The sequence below is a fragment of the Neolamprologus multifasciatus genome, chromosome 20 (genome assembly GCF_963576455.1).
Source record: "Neolamprologus multifasciatus chromosome 20, fNeoMul1.2, whole genome shotgun sequence".
Classification (NCBI taxonomy): domain Eukaryota; kingdom Metazoa; phylum Chordata; class Actinopteri; order Cichliformes; family Cichlidae; genus Neolamprologus; species Neolamprologus multifasciatus.
Window position 1 is genome coordinate 33523070 of NC_140458.1, and position 25471 is coordinate 33548540.

Consider the following 25471-nt stretch of genomic DNA (forward strand, 5'->3'; position numbering starts at 1 on the left):
GAGCAGCTGGAAAATAGGCAACAGGCAGTGATCATAACACCACGAGCTCGTTTGCAACACTCCTTTCCAGAGATCAATCTCACAAAATCTTTAGAATTACTTTCCTTTAAATTTCAAAACTCTTAATCTGCTTGGCTCATGCACCGACACTGCTATAGTTTGTCTGTTAAACATTAGTTTTAATTATTATTTCTGTAGCTGTGTCATGATTTGAAATAGGATGTAAAATGTTGCTATGCATTCATTCACAGCTTTGAAGGGAACCATCATTTTTTTTTCCTGTTAGAGCCATCACAGAATGATTTTTACAATCACCAACTACTTCCACCTGTAAACTTGTTTTGTTTTTACCAATTTGGAAAATGTCTCTATTTTCACACACAGATAAGGAGCACATTGTCCTGGGATAGTTGGTCATGTTTCACATCAAATGTGTAAAATTCCATTGAAAACAAGGACACTCTAATAAGAGAAAGTTTACTACATATCAGTTTATTTGTGTTTTTAACATGATGTACTTTTAAAAACCAACATTTAAAATCAAGTATTTTTTATAATTAAAAGAATGCATCTGACATATAACTGAGTACAACTTCCAAAACAAAAATGTTTCTAATTTATGCATATCAATGTTTTGCATATAAGCCAAATGATGAACAGCGTGTCATTTACTACTACGGACACTACAGCCTGAAACACGCTGCACAAACCTCACCTCACAAGAATGAAGCATGACTCATCCTCTCACCTGCAGCAATATCATATGCCTGGGATACACAGCACTTATAAATAATCAAATATAGTAAAGTAATGTTTATATTTGTTGTTGTTGCAAGTTGACAGCGTCAAAAATTACACGTTGACATGAAGATAAATTCATATATTCAAGTGATCCTTCCAAGCCTGAACCTGTGAGAACTTTATCACTAGGACCAGCTCTTTATGATCAACACCAGCTCATATAAAATTACAGTATTTCCTGGAATATAATATTGTTTTACACGTGTACAGTGAAGCTGATTTTGCCTTTGGAGTGCGACTGACCCGCACAATTCAATTGTAAGATTGTCTCGTTGAACGTCTATATGAGCTCGTCCATCACCTACGTGTTTACTAAGACCTTTTTTCTCTCTTGCCTCCCTTTAAGTTCCCCCCTCCCAGCAGAAAGATAAAAAGGTTGATGAGACGGCTGACGAGGGAAAAAGTTTTATTCTGAAGTGTAACCCCCCACAAAGTTCTATGGAGCCTATCATTCACTGGATGGACTTAAGTGAGTACATTATCACTCCATCTCTCTGCTTCCATTAAATGCTTCCTGTCTCCAAGATTTTGTTGTGCATTTACCACTTCAGAGAAAGCAAGTTAGCAATTTATTTCTGCATCGAGACATCAACATTTCTGCAACTAGTGCTTTTTTACAATCCATGCAGGATCTACATTTTTCAGTTCCTCTCATCCTGTTGCATCTGTATCTCCTGCCCCTCTGTTATTGTCATTTTTTCCATTTCTTTTAAGCAGTTTCAATCATTTTGTCAACATTTTTCTCACTCCTTCTTTTACTTCTTTCAGGGTTGCGTCATATCGAGCTTAGTAAGCGGGTGATGGTGGGGAAGGACGGCAATCTGTACTTTGCCAATCTGGAAAGTTCGGACAGCAGGGATGACTACACGTGCAATGTCCAGTACCTGGCAACACGCACGATTCTGGCAAAGGAGCCCACCTCTCTGAAAGTCACCCATTGTGAGTTTTGTTGAAGATTATCTAAACTCATCTGACTCAGATTAAGCTGATCTAGCCTGAATTAAGGGTGGGTTCCAGTTAACAACAGCTTTATTCAAAACTTAAACCAAAATAAAAAGTCAAGGTCTTAAGGAATAAGAAAATTCAAGGCAATTTAGTTCAGATTGGTGATTTTCTGATTGTGTGTAAAACAGGATCAGAAACAACAAAACAACAATTGATCATCAGGTAATCGATTCGATGGCTTCTCTGTGGTTGAAACATGTCTTTCAGAAGAGTAAATGTGAGTCTCACTGTGGTGCTAGATAGAAAATAAATCAGAGGATGCCAGGCAGTCTGGCCTAATGTCTGGAAATCTGGCGTATCTGTACCAGCGTTCCTTGAATCCTACAACTATTGATACACTCAGAACTTTTAACAGGAGTTTAAATTATTCTCCAAGCGTGTATCATGGTTGTAAAAGTCATTCAGTTATGGAGCGGTTTTGAAAAATAACCAGTTTACGTTCATACACCTCTTAAAATCTAACTTCTTTCATTCTTAAGGACATAAATGCTACATTTAAATGTCATATGCAGTATATTAGCTGAGGCCACATAATTAAACTACACATCACCGTGTGGTGGCATGTTGTGCTGACCGAAGCAGTGACCAAATCCAGTAGGTCCCACTGAGCCAGCGGGGGGTCTTCCTCTGCTCAGCCCACATTATAATGAGATTCAGCTCACACTATGATGTGGCTTCCAGCAAGTGCGACCCAACTAGAGGTCAGAAAGATGAGCACATGTTAACATGAGACCTCTGTGTGTGTCGAGAGTCTAGATGATGATGTTTTGTTAGAAAAATAAAGTCTATCAACATGAATCCACGCCCTGCATCTCTACTTGTGTTCTTCAGAGTCTTTAAAGTGGTTGCTGTGTCAGCAGCAGAGCAATCTAAAACAATTACCCATGCATATGTATGAGTGTTTCTCTTTGTCTTTGTGGTTCCTCCTCTCTTTGTCCAGCCAACTCGGTACTGCGGAACAGAAGGCCCCAAATGATGAGACCTACTGGACATCACAGCACGTACCATGCCCTGAGGGGACAGATGCTAGAGCTGGAGTGCATCGTCGAAGGCCTGTGAGTGTCTCAGCGTGTGCTTCCAACCCCTTTAATCGGAAAACTTAAGCCTTCAATCTTACCTGTCTCTCATCCATCCACCCCACCCTACGCATTATTCCATTATGTCTTTCGCTTCTTCCTGCCAACTCTGCTTCCTGCTGCCATCTTGTCTTAATGGTCCTTATCATTCCTTCCGGCATTTCTCTTTCTCTCTCTGCCTGCTTGCTTTACTCTATGTCCACTTCCTCTCATTATTTGTCTCTCTCTTCTCTTTAATCCCTCCATACACGTCGTCCTTTCTAGTCCAACTCCAGAAGTGTCCTGGATGAGGAGGGATGGCGAGCTGTCAGAAACTCGGACCACCAAAGATATGTTTGACCGCCGCTTGCGCTTCACTAATATCTCGGAAAGTGACGGCGGCGAATACCAGTGTATAGCTGAGAACTCCCAAGGAAACACCAAACACATTTACATGTTGACTGTGGAAGGTATGTCTCTTGCGTTTCTCTATTACACTCTCATTCCCTCACACACACACATACACACATACACACATATATATATCTTGAGAGATAGTGAAAAAACACACAGCATGCTTTTATTTTCCATTACATATTTCTAGGTTGATATTTTAATCTCAATATATATGATGTGGTTTGTTGACCATTAGAATATTTTCGGGGGTTTTCTGTGGGTAGCTGCATAGACCGAGACCTCCCTCACTAACGTTTTTTGGAACTGCCATAAATTTGGGTTGTTTGTGAGAGCCTGTTAAAAATAACATCAGTCACAAGAGATGCCACAGAAGCAGAGACATCTTGTGGTTCACACTACACAATCAAACTGCAGAAACACCAGATCCTGCCATTTCCTCAGCTCCTCAGTGTCTTTCATAAGAATAGCTCTGCTTTGTAAACTTCCATGTTGAAACTAATGGGGCTCATTTTAAAGTGCAACCTCTTATTTTTTTTAAAAAAAATTCCCTAAAAATGTAACACAGCTGCTTTTTTTATGTTTCAAAAAAAGTTTACCACTATGCTATATCGCCTCGTCTTTTAACAACACTCTGTAAACTCTTGGGCACTGAGGAGACCAATTAGTCTGAGCAAATTACAAAAATGTTTTCCAACTCCTGACTAATTAATGATGCGCCAAATGTTTGCAATGCATGCCAGGTCCAGACTGCAGAGACACAGAGACTGTTGTTATGTGGTTTGGCCTTATATCGCCGAACGCTTTCTCTGGGGAGGATGTTATTTGGGTGGCAGCATATGTCACACAAAAACATCGCTGGGCATTGATGGTACCTTCACAGATGTGCTAATTATAGTTATGTACACCCATGCTGTCAGAGATTATGGCTTCTGAACAGTTTAGTCTCTTACGGTTTAGAGTGGAGGATTCACGTTTCATGCTTTCCAAGGAGGATTTTTTACAATTTGAGAGGACAACTGAAATTAATGGAGAAAATGAGACTAACACAAGCTGCAGAGAAAAAATGTTACAGAATATAAACCAGGAAACGATAACACACAACAAAACACATACACTTTGCACAAGAAATTCAAAAACTGAAAGCATCAATGTAATTAACTAAAAAACTCAAAAACAATCCCCCAAACCAGAATTAATAATAAACGAGGGCACTCAGAGTGTGCAACTGTCCCCCAAGGGCTAAAACATTCAGGTTTTATGCTGATGTCAGCATTGGTAATATGGAAATTTAGTTTAGTGTATTAATCTTTTTGTGTCATTGTGAAGTCATATAATGGATATTAAGGGGCTCGTGGCTCAAGAGTTGGGAGTTCGCCTTGTAATCGGAAGGTGTAAAGCGCTTTGGGGTCCTTAGGGAGTAGTAAAACGCTATACAAATACAGACCATTTACCATATTAAAAATGAATGTTTTAAAGAGCAGTGTTGGGAAGGTTACTTTTAAAATGTATTCCATTACAGAATACAGAATACATGCCCCAAAATGTATTCTGTAACGTATTCCGTTACGTTACTCAATGAGAGTAACGTATTCTGAATACTTTGGATTAGTTAATATATTATCATGCTGTTTACAACTACATGAATGTAATATTGCTGTGATTTATTACTGTTACTGAAGGTCCGCGGCTCCGAACCGTAGTAAAGGGACCTCTGGCTAATACGGGTTCCCTGTCGGCTCGTAGCCGAAAACTAGCTTTACTTTGTTGTCTGGGTCAACTTTGCTTGCGAGAGACAGAGAGAGGCGTTGAAAGGCTGCTCCAACGGAACTTATTGTTTTTGGAGGAAAACACGAACACGGTGTACAGTCGAGTCTTAATAGCTTACTTACAACTGGGCTCGTCAGGCTCTCTTCTTGGCTGCAGTGGTTATTATTATATTTACATGCTTCCAGCTCCCGTTTCTGCTCGATGACAGCTCGTACTTTTCCTTTTTCTCCCTCCTCGCGCTCACAGACACATAACGGGTATGGCAGTCCATTCTCCCTGCAGCACGGACTACACTGCCCATGATGCTACATTCTTTGCTACATGCTACATTCTTTAGAGCTATACTTGTAGCATTCTGCCTATTAGCTTAGCACAACAACAACAACAAAAGGCGCTCTCTCGCCCAGGAAACGCGCAGAGAGAGAGAGCGTCACCCTGTAACCCTGACAACCGTAACGCTGCCGCCTGGAACAACAGAACGTAGCTGTCAAACAAAACCCAAACAGTCCTGACCCGCCACAGTATGAAACAGGGAAGTACCGCCGTGTAATCCATTTATTTCAACAAAGTAACTGTATTCTAAATGCCACCTTTTTAAACGGTAACTGTAACGGAATACAGTTACTCATATTTTGTATTTTAAATACGTAACGGCGGTACATGTATTCCGTTACTCCCCAACACTGTTAAAGAGCTAAAACATGACTGATATATTGCTTGAAAAGTTGGGAGATGGAAATTAAAGCTTTTTCCTAATTCATGTGGTCCTGAGCTTTGCCCTATTACCTTGAACCATTACATACTAAAATGCTGTATTTAATTATTTTAAACCATATGTTTGAAGCAGGATTTGAAGAAGTCTTCTCTAAGTTGTAAAAACTTGTGATTTTAAGATATATTCATGCAGTGTGTGATTTTGCATAAGTGTATGGCCTCTTTGTGATGTCATAGGGTTTTATATTTAAAAAAGTGTGTTGTGAAGCTCCCTCCATGACCTTTTTTCAATCAACAATTTTGACAAAGAGCAGTGTTGTGATCACTTGCTTCATTTTTTTGTGCTTTTGTTGATTTGTAGGTAGTACAAACTCAGTCTTATAGTATTTTGCTTGTACTATTCGGGACTGATATATTCTGTCACTTGCAGCTGCACCTTATTGGATCAAGGAGCCGGTCAGTCAGCTATATGCCCCAGGTGAGACAGTCAGATTAGACTGTCAGGCAGATGGCATTCCCTCTCCTCTCATCAGCTGGACCATCAACGGAGTCCCCATCTCAGGTCAGTGCACACACCTTAACATGCGCCACCACCATCTCCTGGCACTTAAGATGTACTGACAGCGTGTACTCTTTAACAGGAGTTGATAAGGACCCTAGGCGTACTCTGACAGCAAGCGGATCTCTGATCCTAGAGGATGTGAACTTTGGAGACACTGCCATCTATCAGTGTCGGGCCTCCAATAAACATGGAGCCATCCTCACAAACACCAATGTTTATGTCATCGGTGAGTGCTAGTCGTTACGTGCTGTTTGTTTAACTGGATTTTGAGTTTGTTCTCTGTGTATCTCATTTGTCTTTGTGGGATGTTTCAGAGCTGCCTCCCCAGATCCTCACCGATGATGGGAATACATATGCGTATACAGAGGGCCAGAAGGCTTTACTGGAGTGTGAGACCTTTGGCTCTCCTAAACCAAAAGTGATATGGTGAGGCGGTGTTGCATATTCCATCGTTTGCTGGCAGATTTTCCTATTAAAACATTCTAAAAAGGTGATATTATTGCGTGGGTAGGTCTTCATGTGCATAAATTAACAGCTAAGTGTTGTTACATCTGGGCTGTGACTGGGAATTCTGTCAGTGTGGCAAATATCCAATCAGGCTTTGCTCCTCGTAGTAAGACAGGAAAAGTGGCTTTTAAGTTATTAAATTTATCAGCCGCTGCAGTTGCTGAAAACCCCTTTTTTAAAAAAAAGAAAATCACCCGCCAAATTTCTGATGTGTGTGTTGGTTTTTAAATTGATGAGTGTGTGTGTGTGTGTGTGCGTTTCACAGGGAAAGAAACAACGGCAGCTCCTTCCTTCTAGCAGATCGCAGAGTTAACCCTCTCAGCAACGGGTGGCTCGAGATCGCTAACGTCACCCACGGCGATGACGGGATCTACACCTGCACTGTGCCAAATTCCAATTTGTCAATCAGTGTTGAGCTGGAAATATTCAGTCAGTGACTCTCACATGCTTAGAGACATAGTAACTCTTGGCAACTTTATTTATTACTTGTACCTCCTGCAGCTTGTCTCAGCATTGTATTGTTTGCTTTCTTCTGCAGATAGGACCGTGATTCAGTCACCCCCACAGGCTCTGAAGGTCCGGGCTGGAGAGAGAGCCATTTTCACCTGCACGGGCCTCGTTGACCCCAGACTCGACCCTCCTTTCATTCAGTGGAGAAAGAACAACCAGAAGCTGGCTGATTCCAACAGTGATGAAAAGTGAGACATTTTGATATCTGAAAATAAAGAGGATCATTTTGGAAATCATGTTTGTTGGGGCGGGGAATGAAGAGTTAGAGGGGAAGGATGATGATAATAAATTGTAATTCATGATGACGATGACTGTATTTCCTCAGGTATACAATGGAAGGACCGGATCTCAAAATAACTAATGTGCAGCCAGATGATGAGGGCGTGTACACCTGTGAGATCATCACAAAACTGGATGTAGCAGAAGCCAGGGGTACCCTCACCTTATGGGGTAAGACCACTGACCACATATGACCACAAACCCTGTAAACAACAGGCTTAAAATCATTCTGTAGTTATAAACTCCACCCCCACAAGAAACAAACTCCTTTAAAACCTTTATTGTGCATGTAGTGCATAGGTAGTCATGCTAGTAATAATACTGATGTCCCCTGTCAGATCGTCCAGACCCTCCCATCCTCCTACAGATCTCTGATCCTAAGGATCGTACTGTCACCCTCAGCTGGACTCCTGGAGATGACCACAACGGCCCAGTGACAGGTGCAGTACAAACACAGCTCTCATTTCTAGAAATATGGACAAATTTATTAAACCCCTCAAAATATGACTATCCAGAGTTGGGACCAGGAAGCAGAGTTGCAGTCTTACACGCCTCTCTGCAGCTTCTCTAGTTCATGCATTTATTACTTCCAGGCTGGACTACTGCAATTCATTATTATCAGGATGTCCAAAAAACTCACTGAAAAGCCTTCAGCTAATCCAAAATGCTGCAGCAAGAGTCCTGACAGGGACTAGAAAGAGAGAGCATATTTCTCCTGTTTTGGCTTCCTGTTAAATCCAGAATTGAATTCAAAATCCTGCTCCTCACATACAAGGTCTTAAATAATCAGGCCCCATCTTATCTTAATGACCTTGTAGTACCATATCACCCTATTAGAGCACTTCGCTCTCGCTCTGCAGGCCTACTTGTTGTTCCTAGAGTATTTAAAAGTAGAATGGGAGGCAGAGCCTTCAGTTTTCAGGCCCCTCTTCTGTGGAACCAGCTTCCAGTTTGGATTCAGGAGACAGACACTATCTCTACTTTTAAGATTAGGCTTCAAACTTTCCTTTTTGCTAAAGCATATAGTTAGGGCTGGACCAGGTGACCCTGAATCCTCCCTTAGTTATGCTGCAATAGATGTAGGCTGCCGGGGGATTCCCATGATGCATTGAGTTTTTCCTTTCCAGTCACCTTTCTCACTCACTATGTATTAACAGACCTCTCTGTATTGAATCGTATCTGTTATTAATCTCTGTCTCTCTTCCACAGCATGTCTTTATCCTGTCTTCCTTCTCTCACCCCAACCGGTCGCAGCAGATGGCCCCGCCCCTCCCTGAGCCTGGTTCTGCCGGAGGTTTCTTCCTGTTAAAAGGGAGTTTTTCCTTCCCACTGTCACCAAAGTGCTGCTCATAGGGGGTCATATGATTGTTGGGTTTTTCTCTGTATCTATGAAGCGCCTTGAGGCGACTTTTGTTGTGATTTGGCGCTATATAAATAAAATTGAATTGAATTGAGTTGAATTGAAACACATATAGTTGCACACTTTTAAGCACTGACATGTACAAAACCTTATACTTCACCTAACCTTAAAAACTACATATTAAGCCTATCTCTGTCACCAGAAGGAGGACACATCCTCATCACTGCAAAACCCCCACAACACAATCATACAGACATGCACAGACACAGCTGTCTTTCTCCTACTTCAGAGTATTGGATTAGACACAGAAATAGGGAAAATGGAAGAATTAGGTCAGGACATTGTCCACAGTTGCTTTTTCTCACATGAAGCACACAGCTGGACATCTGCCATATTGGATATGTTCTAACTGCTAGAAACACAATGCTTGATTTAGGCAAGCGTGGCATCCTTTTGGGGTGTGCGGGAAGCGGGACACATAACATGACAACCTGTAAACAGATTGTCTCTACAACAATAACCAAAAACACAAGAAGACAGACACGCACACGGTTTGAGTGCTCAAATCGCTCAGAAAAGCTTATAGCTGTACAATAAATTCAGTTCAGTTGTATTTATGTAGCACCAAATCACAACAACAGTTGCCTCAAGGAGCTTATATTGTAAGGTAAAGACTCTACAATAATAGAAAGAAAACAGAGAAAACCCCAACAATCAGGTGACACCCTATGAGCAAGCTCTTTGGCGACAGTGGGGAGGAAAAACTCCCCTTTTAGCAGGAAGAAACCTCTGGCAGAACCAGGTTCAGGGGAGGGGCGGGGCCATCTGCCGTGGTCGGTTCGGTGTGAGTTGAGAAAGACGGGACAAAGACAGACACAAATGCAGCTTTATGAGTGTTGAGTGTTTAGTTATGTTTCCATTACTTCCTTGGGATAATGTCCTTTCTCCATCATTCCTTGACTTTTGTCGTAGAGTATGTGGTAGAGTTTGAGGACCAACGTTCGAATGAGAGCGTCTGGAAAATGCTGGCCAGAGTTAGCGGAAACAAAGAACGTGCCGTTCTCTCCCTGTGGCCCTTCATGTCCTACCGTTTCCGGATCATTGCCATCAATGATGTGGGCAAGAGCGACCCTAGCAAACCATCTGGAATACACAACACACCTGCTGAAGGTAAAAGCCATGGATCTGTAGCTATATGTTTATGAACTGTCACAGTAAATCCCAAACAACACTAAACCATCTCGTTTGCTAATCCCAGCTCCAGATAATAACCCTAAAGATGTCAAGAGCGAGTCCATTGAACCGAACACTCTGGTCATCACCTGGAAGGTATATCTCTTACCTGAATGCACCATTTGGTCAAAGCGGTTACTGATGATATTTGAGAAATGGTCTTATTTGGCTGCTGCTCCCGTCTTTACAGAAAATGAACAAAACCGAGGTCCACGGACCTGGCTTCACGTACTGTGTGCAGTGGAGACAAGCAGTGGGAGGTGGGCCCGACTGGCACGAGAGAAACGTAACAGAGCCGCCTTTCCGTGTTGACAATGTCGGGAACTTCTCTGCATATGAGATTAAAGTTCAGGCTTTCAATGAGATAGGGAGGGGACCTGAGCCAGACCCAGTCATAGGCTACTCAGGAGAAGATGGTACTATATTTTTTAAAAAAACGATTTCTTTTTCAGCAGCACACTTTTCTTTTCCTGGGATTTCTTCTACTTGGCATTCTAACCCGTCTCCTTCCTGTCTGTCATTGGCGCTCAGTTCCTTTAGAGGCCCCGATGGATGTGGGTGTTGAAATAATAAACAGCACTACAATCAAAGTGACCTGGGCACCTATAGACAAAGAGACGGTCAGAGGACACCTGCTGGGATACAAGGTACTGCCCTAGTATCTCATCTGTTGTTTGGCCTGACGTATGCATGAATAATACATGAGTGGTTTTAAAGTGGAGGCAGACAGATCGTAGCTTCGTGGCGTCAGGGTACTTTGTAGTTTCAAGGTTGTAAAGCCCTTTCTCCCCCTCAAAATTTATCTCACACTCTAGAAATACTCCTTAACTTTCCTTTTATTTTGGTTTTTTATGATTCATGTTCTAGTAAATGCTCCGTCCCTGCTTTTAAAGTCTTAGAGAGCCAAATGAGAACATCAACAGAGTCATAATATAAATGTAATTAAATGCAATAAATGTTACAGTTTTCCTCATTTGCTTGGGCTCAGTTAATGAATGAGAGCTAAACCTGTCGAAAGGATGACGAGCATCATGAACAGCATTTTGTTTTCTTTGTCAGGTCTTTCAAATGTTTCAGAACACTTAAACAATTGTCTCATCCCAGCTTTGAGATTTAATTATTGTATATGTCCTTGTGTTCCAGATAGGTCACATTTCTATCATCCAGATAGTTTTTGCCTCCAAAATATGTTGGCATGTAAATCATCCGTGCAGAATACTCCATATAAATGTCCAAATCTGTTGGTGTAAGCCATGAGTATGAGTACTGGATAATATGTTTTTTTAAATTGATCGCAACAATGTTAGAGAGAAATAAGGATGTGTGGTGGTGAAGCAAGGAGAAGAAGTTTCAATACCTGTGGCCAACCATCCAAAGCAAAGGACAGAGCACATGAGAGGGAAGAAGAGAGTGCAGGCAGGGTGGAGTGTCAGGGTAATTTGTGACACAAGGATAGCAGCAAGTGTGAAAGGGAAGGTCTACAAGATGGCAGTGAGACCTGCTGTGATGGATGATTTGGAAACTGTCCTTCTAACAAAAAGAATTTGGTTAGGAGCGATCAGGACGTACGGGGTTAGAAATGAGAACATCAGAGCAACGGCTCAGGTTTGGACACAAAGCTAGAGAGGAAAGACTGAGATAGTGAGGACATGTGCAGAGAAAGGAGTGGATTTATTAAATAAAGCTGCCAGGCAGGAAAAAAAGAGGAAGACCATCAAGGATGAGGTGAAGAAGGACATGAAGAGGGTGGTAAGGATACGATGAGATAAAGGGAGATGATCCACTGTGGTGACTTGTAAGTGCCTGAAAGAACAAGAAAGAACAGAGGATGTTTATCATTTGTTATCCTGCCAAACTGAGCTGTTTTGGGAGATTCATCTTCAGATTCAGTGACTTCAAAACTTAAAAAACTTTGAAAGAAGCATCTATGTCCAGCGACCATCTTTGAACAGAGGCGGTGGTTTACGACACCAACTCTCTGCCATCTATAATCCAGTTTTGAGTTCCCTCCCCAGACGCCTTAACGCCCACAGGAATTCGCATGATAAGGTGGGGCCAGGTTTCACAATGAGCTCACCCGAAACTCTGGCTGATTGGGACCCACACCCAGTTTCACACCTTGGCTCAGGCGATTAGAGGATCATCAGGGGGTCCTTTTGTCCCTCTGTGGGGGGAAACTCCCACTAGGTTTATATCTGGGACTCTCCACCATTTGACCTTAGAACTGAAGAAGCTTCTTGGATGAAGGTGAAACGTCTTCAAGTAACTTAAAGAAGTCCAGACGCTTTTCTTTGCAAGCTCCTTGATGATTGAGAACCTTCACAGACATAACTTCAAAACTGTTCAAAGAAATGTGCCTGAGCAATTGAGATAAACTGTAATTTTCCAAATATAAATGAAAAAATAAATCCTCATTTGTGATGTCCTCTTTTGCCAGATCCACTATACCAGGAAAGTGCATAGGAGCCACCACCGAGGCCGCAGGGCACAAGAGTTAGAAAGCACTGTGGTGGTGAAAACGGAGCCCAACGAGAAGAAGAAGGTGATCAGTGATCTGAGGCCGTTCTCCAACTACACCCTTAAGGTGACCGTATACAACATAAAGGGAGAAGGACCCTTCTCTGAGGCGCTGCCCTTTGAGACTCCAGAGGGAGGTGAGAATAAATGGGTTAAAGAGGCTAGAAATAAGGCTATGACGAAGTGGTTAAAGATGTTTTATTGCAGATGATAAAAATAAGAGGTCAAGAAACATGGCAAAGGGAGAGGGAGAACTATAGGCATGAAGAAAAAAGAAATGAGACTGGTAGCAAGGGGTGATGATAGAGTGATGTGATGATAGATATTACTAAGTACATTATCATCATGCATTTTTTGTATTTCTGCTAGTCCCTGGTCCTCCCTTGACCCTGACCCTAGACAGCCCATCAGAGACAGAAATGACCCTCCACTGGACACCTCCTGGCCAGCCCAATGGAGTGCTTATTGGATATCTGCTGCAGTACCAACAGAGTGAGCATGTGTCTATTTCAACCTTGCCAGCAAAGTGAACATTGAGTAAAATCCTTCAAGTTGGAAGTTCTTCTCTGCAATCAGACATCGGAAAAACGAGCAATGCATCTCCAGTGAAATCAATAGTGCTAAAAATGTCAAAAGGAAAGCATCCTAATGAGCTTATCAGTCAGTTACTTGTCACCATGAACAATACATTATCCATACATGTGTTGACAACCAAAAAGTGATTAAATGGTTTTTCGGCACTGCTGTGGTCAGTTACAGAGAGTGATGACAGCCCCATGCAGGTGGAGACAATAGATGACCCCACAGTCACCCACATCACCCTGAAGAACCTGGACCATAAGAGCCACTACCGTTTCTACCTCAGGGGGCGGACTGCTGCTGGGGATGGAGTACCTACAACGATGAAGGGTGCCACTATGCTGGATGGAGGTATAAAGCCGATTCAGTCTTTTAATATGTAAAAGCTATTAAATTGAACAAAAAATTTGATTTGCACTTGTCTGAATGCATTACAGTAGTTCCTATGAACATCAGCCTGTCTGTGGGGGAAAACGCAGTGAACTTTAGCTGGGTACCAGAAAAGAGACGCAGGAATGTTGGCTTCCAGATCCAATACCGCAACAAGAACGGTATAATAGTCACACTAATCTGTGCATAAGTTACGCATCTTTGCATTCAACCTTTTAAAAGGATTATTACCTTGTGGGAGTAGCTACACAATCCCGAACAAGAAAAGAAAAAGACACAGGTTTCTTGCTGTGCTTCTGCAGATGGCAATAAATGGAAGACGACAGAGAAGGTGAACTCCTCTCAGTCTTTCTACCAGATCCAGGGCTTGACTCCTGGCTCCTATTATTCTTTCCAATTTATCTACAACAACACGACCTTCTTCAAGACTGGAATCGAGACAGAAGGAACAGGTACTATGAGCCTTCATTCATCCTCTTTCCTTTTATCCCTACTGCTCTCTCCTCTGGGTTTCCCGCAGCTAAAAATATAAAGCCTGATCCTACAGAGAGTGTCTTGCAGTTCTTTCTCTGCCTGTGAAGTGCTTTCAAAGACTTTTGTGAAAAGAGAGCTTGGTTAGCCATATGAAATGATCCATTACTTGTGTTTGTTTGCTGTATTTTGCTGTATTCTTTGGTTCCCTGGTGAAATGGCAGCCTGTCAGAATACATAATGATCTGTCTCCTTTGCTCTAGATTCTACTCCTTCTTTTATCTTGGTCTCCCTATCTGTCTCATACTTCCCGTTTGCCGTGTATTTCATTCCTGCTTCCTGTTACCAAAAAAAGCTCTAACTCCTTTTTCCACCACCATCTTTTTTCCTCTCTTAAGGAGTAACAGAGATGCAGCCAAGCTTTGCAACACAGGGCTGGTTCATTGGCGTTGTGAGCGCCATCGGGCTGTTGTTGCTGATCCTGCTCATCCTCTGCTTCATTAAGAGGAGTAAAGGGGGAAAGTACTCAGGTCAGTGTGACCAACCCTGATAAGTGTTTAATATTAGGAGCTATTAAACTGAAGCTTGATGAGCAGACATTCTCCCTTTTTTAAAAGTCCACACAAGTTTTGTGTGGGCAATGCTGGCCAGTCTGGAGCCATAAAGCTGTCCGACGCTGCTGTAGAAAAAGAAGCGAAACACTTACTGCACCACAGTAAATATATTATATTGACTGGGGAGAATATTGCGTGTTCTTGCGTGTAACTTTCTGATCTGAACAGTGTTTCCAACTGTAAATATCTGTCCCATTTCACTCAACCTGCTTCCTCATGCAGCTGTCATGTCAAACATGAGACAGACCTCTAAGCTTACACTTCCTTGCTTTGACAGTAAGCAATAATCTCTGGCTCTTTCTGAAAAAGCCAAAAAACGTAAAATAATGGTCCATGTCTGACTGGAAAAAAAAACAGGTGGTTAAAAAAATAGTTGTTTATATCAAACAGAGAATGTATTCCTTTCAGGGTTAGGCAGACACTGTATTTACTTGATATTTACAGAACCATGTTTGATATGAAAATGTGAAAAATGTGCAGGTTTAAAGCCACTTCACTTAATTTTAAAATGTTGCAAATTGTAGTTTTTTTCCTTCTCTGTACTATTGCTATGAATTCAGACTTTTCTGTCGTCGACAAACGATCACAGTGAGATTTGGGTGTAGCAAAAACATACTCCATAGTTGAATAAAGGAGAAAAAAATAAAAAAGGAAAAAACAAATCACATTGTTATGTAGATGTTTTTGCAAACATATCGAAATTTGAAAACGGGAAAAAAAAAAGAGTCAATTTAGTGTCACTTAGTGAAAGTAGTTACATTACAATTTAAGCTAGGATTGCGCTTGTGCCCTTAATTAAAAAACAGACTTTTAGCAATTTTCACATGAGAGAGAAGTGAAGACAAACCAAATAATAAATCTGATGATACCTACCGCTATTCTAATTGGCTGTTATATTTTTAGAAAACCAGTGAGAACTTAAAGCTATAATACAGATAAACTGATACTATCTACAGATAGTCCAGCTTTTTTGCTCCACCTAAGCAGCCTTGATGTTATCTTGCTTTTTAATAAAACTTCACTGTTGAGATCTGAGACTTACAGTGGCTTTAGATAGAAACCAGATTAAAATCTGACTATAATGAAATCTGTCTTCACATTCTCAGTGAAAGATAAAGAGGAGGGCCCAATGGACTCGGAAGCTCGGCCCATGAAGGATGAAACTTTCGGAGAGTACAGGTGTGTCATCTGAATTTATGCTGTTTCCTTGAATGCTTTGTTACGTTTCTGCACATTGATTTCTAACACAGCCCTGATTCCCTCAGCACTGCTTGGTTTTCCTAACCCTCTCTGTTCCTTTCATTGTCCCTCTCCTCCCTAATGCCTGCCCCTGTTATGCAGATCTCTAGAAAGGTATGCTGCGATATGATTTAATATCCTTAACCCACTTAATTTTGACCTCTGCCAATGCCTCACTTACCTTCTGCCTTCCCATAAACATTCAGACTAATTTTAATGTAATATATTTGTTTACCGATTGCATTATGCTCAACAGTTCAAAACCCAATAATGTTCACCTCACTGTAATGTGAGAAAGCAAATAGTCACGATTTATAACCTGGAACCGACTATTTTTAAAAAAATTACTTAAAATATTTGTACATAATATTCAACCTTTGGCATGTAGCACTGCATTTTTCGTATGTATCATGTTAACATTTCTTCTGTTCTTCATGCTGCAGTGATCTTGAGGAGAAGCGAACAGCCAGCCAGCCGTCCCTGTGTGAGAAGAGCAAGCTGTACAGCGAAGACAACCTCGACTTCAATGGCAGCAGCGCCATGACCACAGAGCTCAACATGGATGAGTCTCTGGCCAGCCAGATCAGTCGTCCCAGTGGCGGTCCAGAAGGTTTCCACGGCCTGCCGGAGAACGCCCCGCTGAACCCCTCTACCTTCTCTCCCGCCACCAATGGCGTGCCCAACTCAGTCACCATCCTCGATTAACCCCCACACATCCACCGGGGACCATCAGACCAAAATATGTCAACACGTATGTGCCCATATGCTCCTGTTCCCTACTGACTTGCTGATCTGTACTTCGACGACTAATAAACAATCATATTCAGATGTCCCTGGCAGCCATCTGATTGACTAGACTATATTGACCAAAGGAGTGTCCAAAGTAGTGGACAGCAATTGCGATATAAGCCCGACTGACATGAACATGCCCTTTGACCTCCCTTCATTTTCCTGTGCAGTTTACAACTAATGAAAACGACTAACATTCATTTCTCTCGCTCCTCTTTCGTTCTCTCAGCAAACAACAGCGCAGATGCATAAAGACAGAATGTTGTACAGTTAGAAATATCAGGGGGTGTAGGTATGGTCATGTAAAGATGCAGAGTAGTGCATTAAAAGTAAAGGATGATGGTAGAACCCAGTGTAGGGAACAAGACAGCTAATGCTGCTGTAAAAAAAAAATCTTGAATCTTAGATATGAATCATGTTTGATGTACTTCCCACATGATTTTGTCTGTCTAATTGCCATTTAATGTCTCCGATTGTACTTGCCAGTGACATTTTTTTCATTTTACAAGCGTGTTTGAATACCAAACATCATTTTTTTTTGTTGCTGTTGTTGTTGTTGTGTCATCTTTTGTTACGTAATCATTTTTCACATTGTTTTCTATACTATTTATATAAAAAGCTACGGCACATTTCATAGATTAACATGTTTTCAGCGAAATCAAGTGAAGCCAAGTTTCTTACTATTTGGATGCATTAAGTGGAACTTGCTGTGAAAATGCTGAGTAGCATCTGGTGTATATAGCTGCATCTACACTTATCTATTTAGCCATATTACAGTATTATAGATCCTTATAAGTTCCTGTGCCTGCTGGGTCTGCTTAAAGCACCAGATTGATGTCATTACTCTCTCGCCTTCCCACCAGAAGTGTAATGTCATTTTTGAAAACGATGTTGTAATTTTTTTGTGTGTCGAGACCTATGTGTAGTTTTCTGTATCGCTGTCTTTGTCTCTTTCTACGCTGTATTAAAACATTGTCTCTAATTAACAACCTTTCATACCTGCTCATCTCATACTAAACAAACTGAGGTGCAGTATTTATGTATATTTCAGATAAGAGGGTGGCGTCTAGCGCGCGAACACTCTCTCAAGTTTTATTTTCAAACCTTCCTCAATGCAAGCTGATATTGTTGACAGTTGTAAAGGCTGCCATTTGATATATGATAAAGGTTAAAAAATAGTTGTTTATATCAAACAGAGAATGTATTCCTTTCAGGGTTAGGCAGACACTGTATTTACTTGCTTCTGAAAATAATCCGAGCTAAAAAGGTAAAAGGAGAGTAAAGTCACAGGAAGAGCCGGGACCATTTGTTTTCCCTCTGAATGTAAATACAACCCTTACAGAACCATGTTTGATATGAAAATGTGAAAAATGTGCAGGTTTAAAGCCACTTCACTTAATTTTAAAATGTTGCAAATTGTAGTTTTTTTTCCTTCTCTGTACTCTTGCTATGAATTCAGACTTTTCTGTCGTCGACAAACGATCACAGTGAGATTTGGGTGTAGCAAAAACATACTCCATAGTTGAATAAAGGAGAAAAAAATAAAAAAGGAAAAAAAAAATCACATTGTTATGTAGATGTTTTTGCAAACATATCGAAATTTGAAAAACGGGAAAAAAAAGAGTCAATTTAGTGTCACTTAGTGAAAGTAGTTACATTACAATTTAAGCTAGGATTGCGCTCGTGCCCTTAATCATCCAGCAATGCAGTGCAGTGAATATCTGTGGAGTTTTTGTCTGATGAAGTTGTGCGGGGCAGAAATGCAGTGAGCCACAGGGAACACTTAAACGCGATACTCTCCCTTCTCAAACAAAAGCTCGCCACTGGCCAAATATCAACCGTAGCCTCCCAGGTAGAATATGAGATGTCTAAAGAGGCCAGTGGCACTGAAGGAGGTTTGTGTAAGCTCCCTGTTGTTGGTTAAACAGACACACTCAGGACAAATAAAGCTTTTAAAAAAAAATCTATTTTCATACAGGAGCGACGAATGACGCAAGATATGCCAATATTCTAACTCAACTATCTGCTGCTAAACAACTGTGTGTCAGTGTTTGGGGGCAAATGTTAGCTCTGAATGAGGAATGAGTGTACACACACAGATACTCACTCGACTGCCGCTCACTCTTTGCTTTTCATGTTTTGTAGGGGAAACCTGGGGATGCTGGCCTTTGCTTTCTCACTGTGGTTGTTCTTTCTTTTTTTATATAGCTAAAGAAGAAAAATCGATTGAAAATGAATTGGTTTGTGTAGAGAAGCTTCTCTAGGACTCAAAAACAGACATTTTAAGTGGAAGTAAGACGAAACAGAAGGGGCACGGGAGGCCAGGGGGTGTGCGCTGCTGCTGGGGATGATATGCCTCTTCACAGAGTGTGGGGTGCAGTATTAGCACAATATGATGATGCCTATATTTGTCGTGGGTGGATGACTGGAGCTGTGGGTCTTCTGCCACTTTTGGGGCCAATATTGTAACTGCATTATGAAGCTACTGCTGTAACTGGATATATGACTGAAAAATAAAGTACGTGGAACAATCTGTACCAAAACAGGCTCCCATTTTTTTGTCACTAATCAGAAATAACCGTGTTAATTGGGAGGAAATCTATGTCACTTATGTTATGATTAATGTTCATCCAGTTCACACTGATTCATTGATTAACCAGGTTTATTTAGCCCAACGCCACAGGAGGACAAGCTAATGTCAGGTCACTGGCAGTCAGCGGGAGCTGGTGTTGAATTGATAAAAGTAGTCCTTGGTGGGTTTGTTGGTGTACAGCCTCTTATTCAGGTACTCTTGCCTGGGACAGAAACAGAAATTTAAACACAGTAAGTAGCTTGTCCCCCCAAATGTTTATAAAATCTGAAATCTATATTTCCATATTTTATCACCTAAGCCTAAAACACATTTGCTGATTAGTGTCTAATCAGAAAGTGTGTGAATATGTGCGCCGTGCTCACTGTGCCAGCTGCTCTCGGGCCAGCTGCATGTTGTAGCGGTCCATCTGAATTCTCCGCTCTCTGCTCAGCTCGGCTGCTCTCAGGTCCTCCTTCTCGGCTTCTCTGGACAGATTCAGCAGCTTCAGGTCCCAAGCTGCTTCACGGATCTTTTCAGCATCTCGCTGTTTCTGAAGGCCGAGAGGAAATAAATCTAAAAACGCACTAAACTTTGCAAAGCTTCAGAGCCAAATAATCTGCTGGAGGTCTTATGGCTTGGTAACTGGATCCACCCAAATGATTTTTTCTGTGTTAGCACTTTATGTTCATGCTTATTCTCGCCACTATTGCATCTTGAAATCAATGTTGATCACGTTAATCCAGGTCCAGGCACTAATGGAAAGTTTGGGGCCTTATTTTAGTACACTAGAAAGACTAGAAAGATACCATCATCCTGAATAAGGAGAAAACTGATATACGCTGGTATATTTTTTAAATATCTCCAGCACACTAAAATAAGACCTTTTATTACTTCAAACCAACTTTCAGTGCCTGGATGCTGGTTTGAGCACCAGCTGGCTTGATGGACACTAGTAGTGCTCCTGCTACATTTACTAGCTTCCAATTAGTTTTAGAGTTGATTTTTAAATGTTAGTGCTTTTTTAAGGTGACGCAATGTTTGCGACCTCAATATCTATCTGACAAGCTAGTAAGCTACGCGCAGACCTCATGGATTATTTACAGAGTCTTAAGCAACACTGGTGATGTGGCTTTTATCTTTTCTGATTCGCTGCTGAAACAACCTTCTGAATCACATCAGGAGTACTCCAACATTTGCAGTGTGTAAAACAACACAAAAAGGAGGGACAAACCTAAGTTGAACAGCATTTCCACTGTGGGAGAAGAGCTACAAAAACCTGGGTATTCACATCAATAACAGACTGGACTGGAAATGCAACACTGAGGCTTTCTGGGTCATTTAATGAATTCAGTAAAACACTATTGTCTGTTACTGCTAGTGCAATCTTCTTTGTAGGTTTGTTTTGGGGTGGCAGCGTCAGAGCCAGTCACGCTGGAAAGCTGAACAAGCTGATTAAAGGCTGAGTCTGTGCTGGGGACTAGCCTGAAGCCCCTAGAGGAAGTTATTAAGAGCAGGATGTTGCACAAACTGCTAAACATACTGGACAACACACGACATCCCCTTCATGACTGTTGTCAGCAGGTGACTCCCTTAACTCTGCTTTAATAATGACTGATATTAGTATTTTAATGTATTTTAAAAGTATTTTAGTTTAGTTATTTATTTCTTTTTGTTTTATGAACTTTAATTCTACTTATTTTATTGGTTTTAAATGATCATTTATACTCATCTGTCAATAGTTTTAATTATCTTAATATATTTCTCTATTTTATGGACTGAAGGTGTAGATCTCATATACATGTATATTTTTACTAGTAATATTGCACTGTTGCTTTTTTGGTTGTTTTTACTTGTGATTACTAGGGGTGGGGGAAAAAATCGATACTGTGTAGCATGGTGATATTTTGTTTGCTAATAATGTATCGATACAGGGACAGCAGAAATCGATATTTTGTTACAAAAAAGGTTTTTGTGCTCTGACTTCAGAGCATGTTGATCCTTTTTCTGAGCAAGAATCCTGACATTCCTTCACTGTCCAAATGTGTTTAACTTTTTTTGGCAGCAATAAACATGACAGTTTACTTATTTTAATTTAAGACATGTTTTATTTTAATTAAGTTTAAACCTTTTTTATTTAATGTAAAATTATATTTTGTTTTAATTTACTTTCAAATTCTTCAGTTGCTGAAGGGGCTGCATAGTTTTCATAAACTGCATAGTTCAGAATAGCTATAATTGTACCAGATGGTTGATTCAGTTAAGTTGGACTAGACTGTAATACAAACCGTTCAGTTTGTCAACAATAAAACTGAAATGAGAGAAAGACTGAGTGTGAGACTTTGATATTAGAGAAAATGAATATTGATAAAGTTTACCTTTATGTACAGAATCTGAATATCGCAAAATATTTTAAAAAATTGCAATAATATCGTATCGTGCGTTAAGTATTGTGATAATATCGTATCGTGGGATGTATGGTGATTCCCACCTCTAGTGATTACAGACTTTGTAGTTTTCACATTCCCGTCTTATGTTTTTGTTTTTTCACATCTAGGATCATTTTCTTTGTGAGTAATCTCCTCAAAGCTGAAGTCCTTTTTGAAAACAACCTGTGTAGAAAGGTTGGCACAGATGTGAAAAACTCTTTCCCTTCATCCCAAAATGATCGCGGCAGATGGCTGCCCCTCCCTAAGCCTGGTTCTGTCTAAGGTTCAACAAGAGTTTTTCTGTCCTACTGTCACCAAGTCGCTTGATTGTTGTTGTTTATTTAACTAATATTTTAGGGTCTTTAACCTACAATATAAAGTGCTTTGATGTGACTGCTGTTGTGAATTGCTGCTGACAGAGCTGAATTAAATAAAAAATAATAAAAAAGAAAACACTCATTTCAAATCCACACATACAGTGCCCAAGCACAAGTACTTGCCCCGCCCAATTCCCCTGCTGGGCACCTCTGTACTCAAGGGATTATGTGGACATGGTATTCTACATAACATATATGGAATACCGTGTGCAGCTTTGACTATATTACTGTGGAGTACCGAGTGTAATACCTGTCTCTCGAGGCATTGTTGTTCTCTCTCCTGCTGAATGCTTTTCAGCTGATCAGGGCTCATTCCTTTCCACCTGTCTGGTAGAACCTGTGGCGGCCTCCCTCCTCCCACCTGTCTCTCTGTTGCCTCTGCACACTCTGTCATCATGTCAGATGTCATTGTATGCCACATCTCTGCCAGATTTTCCTGTTCCTCTCTCTTGCGTTGCTCCTCCAGCTTCTCTGCTTGCTCTTTAGCCTGTGTGTACAGGACATGGTGAGGCTTTAACACAGATCCAGGGACAGTTAATTGATCATCCCACTGATGACTGATGATTCAGAAGCATTGCAAAACCCCGTCTCTAAAATGTGGTTACTCCTAGCATAGAGCTACCAGTCAGCCATATGGCGAACGTCGCCCTGAGAGAGCCACTCTCTATTTGCTTGTGCATCATGAGTGGTTATTAGTGAAACCACTAAACACTATGAAAAAGTACAGTGACCTGAAGGATTTACAATGATGCCTCCCAACGGGGGATTCAGCCGAGTGCATTCAGGCAAATGAGGGAAGAGCTAAATGGAGGCTTTTAAAAACAGACAGTAACCATGCATACATCAAAGCCGTTTAACCATCCATGTTGCCTGGTGCCAAATAATATGATTGCTGCCATCCTGCACCAAGTGTGTGCATGCATCATTTGACATTTTCAGCTTGCAATTCCCACATGACAACATCATGTCACAGCTTGCCCCTTCCCACCCCCCTTAGATTTTGCCTTGAGCATTCACATTAGTGAGTGGTGTGTGCATATCTGTTTGTCCATCTGTGAGTGCGCACATATACTGTACCAGAGCCTGGTTGTAGTTCTCGAGCGCGATGCGGGTAGCTCTCTTACACACCTCCTCGAGGGCAGCTTGTTGAGCCCCTCTCGCGTCTTGTTGCACCAGCTCTTTGCTCACAAGCATCTCTGTGACACACATGATTTGGGGATCATCTGACGTGTGTTTTTCCACACCTGCGTTAGCTGTTGTATTTGGCTCTTTAACTGCACACTTCACACTTACAGTAAAGCTCTTAGGGATAAGCATCCATCACTGTCACCTGGTAATAAGGGCTGTGCATGGGAGTGTATGATTGTTTGTGCAGGAAAGCATGAAGCATGTGTGTGATGTACAGAGGTTGTAAAGTAAAGGATGTAAACTCATTAGGAATGCTAGTGAATGTGTGTACTTGTGTGTGTCTCTTTTCACCAATGTGCTTGTCTCGCATGTGCCGTTTTTCATTCGCATCCATCTGTGCTCGCAGATCTCGTTCTGTCTTTCTTATTTGTTCTCTCATCCTCAGCTCCTCTCCGACACCCTCTCCCTGTGCATGAAACAAGGACAGATGACCATAAGAGGTAACAATATTACACATTTAACCATTAGCTGGACCCCCTCCCGGTCTTTAAAGCTTACAAATCCCCTGCTTTGTCAGAGCTGCCCTACCTTAAAGATTTGCATACTGGCAGGCCCTAGCTCATTCTCTGGAATGGCGATCTTGAATGCCCCCTTCAGGCCAAATTTAAGATCAGCATCACGAGAGTCCTCTGGTCGCTGATGAGTAGCCCAGTAATTGGTGAGTTCAGAATTCAAAACTCTTCGCTTCTCCTCTTCAGCATTGTTCTGCTGCACCAGTGCTTCATCTTGGTATATTCTCAACTTATCTGTAATACATTAAAAATACACCTGTGACCAACCAAAGCTCATTAATGGAGAGGGCCTGAAATAATAAGGGACTAGGGGACTTGCATTTATAGCGTCTTGCAGGAATTATGTCTGCAATTAACCTGCTTTAATTTACTCATCTCTGTCCTTCAGTTTACCCAAAGCTTTGTCCATTTGTTTCTCCATGTTTTGCTGGTGTTTCTTCTCCTGGACTTGTTGGTTTAGTGTATCTAGGTCGAGACCCATCACACGAAGTCGGGTGTTGAAAATGCGGGCCTTGCGTGCTGTTTCTGCAGCCCTACGCCTCTCCGCAGCCTTTTCCGTGGACTCGTCTACAGGCAAATCCACGTTTAACATGTTCAAAGTTTCTAGTGAATTCCTAAAGAGACAGCATTACGACACTTATTATCGGAGCTGATAATCTTGCTTGAAAATAAATTATTAAAGAAATGATTATGCCGATTGAAATATAAAATCCTGGTGGGGTTCATCTACAGAGCGATTTGCTCCTGTCATCACCTGATAGCATCAAAAACCAAAGGCAAGGCATATTTAAAGAAGAAGTAGACTAAATCAAATGTCTCTTCTTTAAAAATGGACATAAACCTCTGATCAACTTACCGCTGACGTTATAAGTCTGTTCAGTTTCTTTCAATAGCAGTGAATGAAAATCTGCTCCTGTTGTGTTTGGAGACCCTTGGTAACCATGGAAACAAGTGGACGCACATCGCTATGCTGGAAATACATAAGAAGAGTGACAGGACCAGCTAAGGAAATGTCTTTTTATTTTTAATAATGTGTATATTCTGTAATAAAGTAGCATTAATAGTATTAAAAAGTGATATCCAAGGTCGAGATAACAATCAAAACACGACAAACTCCAGACAACTAAATTTGGTCTCGCGAGAAACTGTGAGGTTTTCTGAAGGGAAAAGTGTAGTTTGGACAGAAAGTAGGAACTTCTGGCAAATGGCATGGGATAATGAAACAAAAGGGAGACATTTATATAGGGTGCAAAACACAATAGAAGCTAAGAGGAGTAGCGGATTGAAGAGACAGGAGGAGGTTGTTGTTGTTGTTGAGACGGTTGAGCATGTACTCCTTAGTTGCAGGAAGTATCCAAGTCACAGGAGGGTGATGTGGGGTGAAATGAGTGGTGGAAGGGAACTTACGTTTGAACGAGTGGTTAAAGAGTTAAGTCATGGTGAAGGGAAAGTGGTGGTTTTTCGTTTTTTGAGAAATACTGGTCTCATCAAGTGGATCTGAGGATTCAGGAATGATGGACGATTAACAGCCAGGAGGTGGCAGTAATGCAACAGTTTTGGATGCAAGCTGCCGTTAAACTTGACGGA

General features: G+C 41.3%; 2 protein-coding genes across 5 annotated transcripts in view; one reads left to right on the top strand and one right to left on the bottom strand.

Moving 5' to 3' along the window:
• Positions 1-18503, top strand: part of l1cama (L1 cell adhesion molecule, paralog a) — a 47318-nt gene extending 28815 nt beyond the window's left edge. For 2 of the 3 annotated variants that reach the window (XM_085146892.1, XM_085146893.1), the window contains exons 5-28: positions 1148-1270; positions 1570-1740; positions 2747-2861; positions 3147-3331; positions 6190-6321; positions 6401-6547; positions 6636-6747; positions 7094-7257; positions 7367-7526; positions 7664-7788; positions 7956-8057; positions 9950-10147; positions 10236-10306; positions 10401-10626; positions 10742-10857; positions 12648-12864; positions 13097-13219; positions 13481-13657; positions 13744-13857; positions 13999-14148; positions 14566-14697; positions 15888-15960; positions 16123-16134; positions 16464-18503. In XM_085146892.1, coding sequence (XP_085003018.1) covers positions 1148-1270; positions 1570-1740; positions 2747-2861; positions 3147-3331; positions 6190-6321; positions 6401-6547; positions 6636-6747; positions 7094-7257; positions 7367-7526; positions 7664-7788; positions 7956-8057; positions 9950-10147; positions 10236-10306; positions 10401-10626; positions 10742-10857; positions 12648-12864; positions 13097-13219; positions 13481-13657; positions 13744-13857; positions 13999-14148; positions 14566-14697; positions 15888-15960; positions 16123-16134; positions 16464-16725 — 3407 coding nt within the window. In that variant the 3' untranslated portion in view covers positions 16726-18503. The remainder of the gene's footprint in view (positions 1-1147; positions 1271-1569; positions 1741-2746; positions 2862-3146; positions 3332-6189; positions 6322-6400; positions 6548-6635; positions 6748-7093; positions 7258-7366; positions 7527-7663; positions 7789-7955; positions 8058-9949; positions 10148-10235; positions 10307-10400; positions 10627-10741; positions 10858-12647; positions 12865-13096; positions 13220-13480; positions 13658-13743; positions 13858-13998; positions 14149-14565; positions 14698-15887; positions 15961-16122; positions 16135-16463) is intronic. The other variant, XM_085146894.1, reaches the window with a different exon arrangement.
• Positions 18504-19453: 950 nt separating this feature from the next.
• On the bottom strand, positions 19454-25402 carry ribc1 (RIB43A domain with coiled-coils 1). 2 transcript variants are annotated; one of them, XM_085146897.1, is made up of 9 exons: positions 25292-25402; positions 24741-24854; positions 24278-24498; positions 23901-24118; positions 23664-23778; positions 23262-23380; positions 22435-22671; positions 19765-19931; positions 19454-19604 (listed from the first exon to the last, which is right to left on the bottom strand). In XM_085146897.1, exons 3-9 carry the CDS (start codon positions 24474-24476, stop codon positions 19523-19525), a joined length of 1137 nt encoding a protein of 378 aa, XP_085003023.1. In that variant the 5' UTR covers positions 24477-24498; positions 24741-24854; positions 25292-25402; the 3' UTR covers positions 19454-19522. The 2 variants fall into 2 exon arrangements, with proteins under 2 accessions (XP_085003023.1, XP_085003024.1); XM_085146898.1 differs by having other exon boundaries at positions 24278-24487; positions 24737-24854.
• Positions 25403-25471: the final 69 nt, after the last annotated feature.

Bases quoted from the DNA above. Each gene is read 5' to 3' on its own strand.
- ribc1 (XM_085146897.1), bottom strand. From the start codon at position 24,476: ATGTTAAACGTGGATTTGCCTGTAGACGAGTCCACGGAAAAGGCTGCG. The intron at 22,672-23,261 runs GTACAGTATATG...CTGTACACACAG, and splicing joins AGAACTACAACCAGGCTCTG to GCTAAAGAGCAAGCAGAGAA. The intron at 19,605-19,764 runs GTGAGCACGGCG...TTTCTGTCCCAG, and splicing joins GCCCGAGAGCAGCTGGCACA to GCAAGAGTACCTGAATAAGA.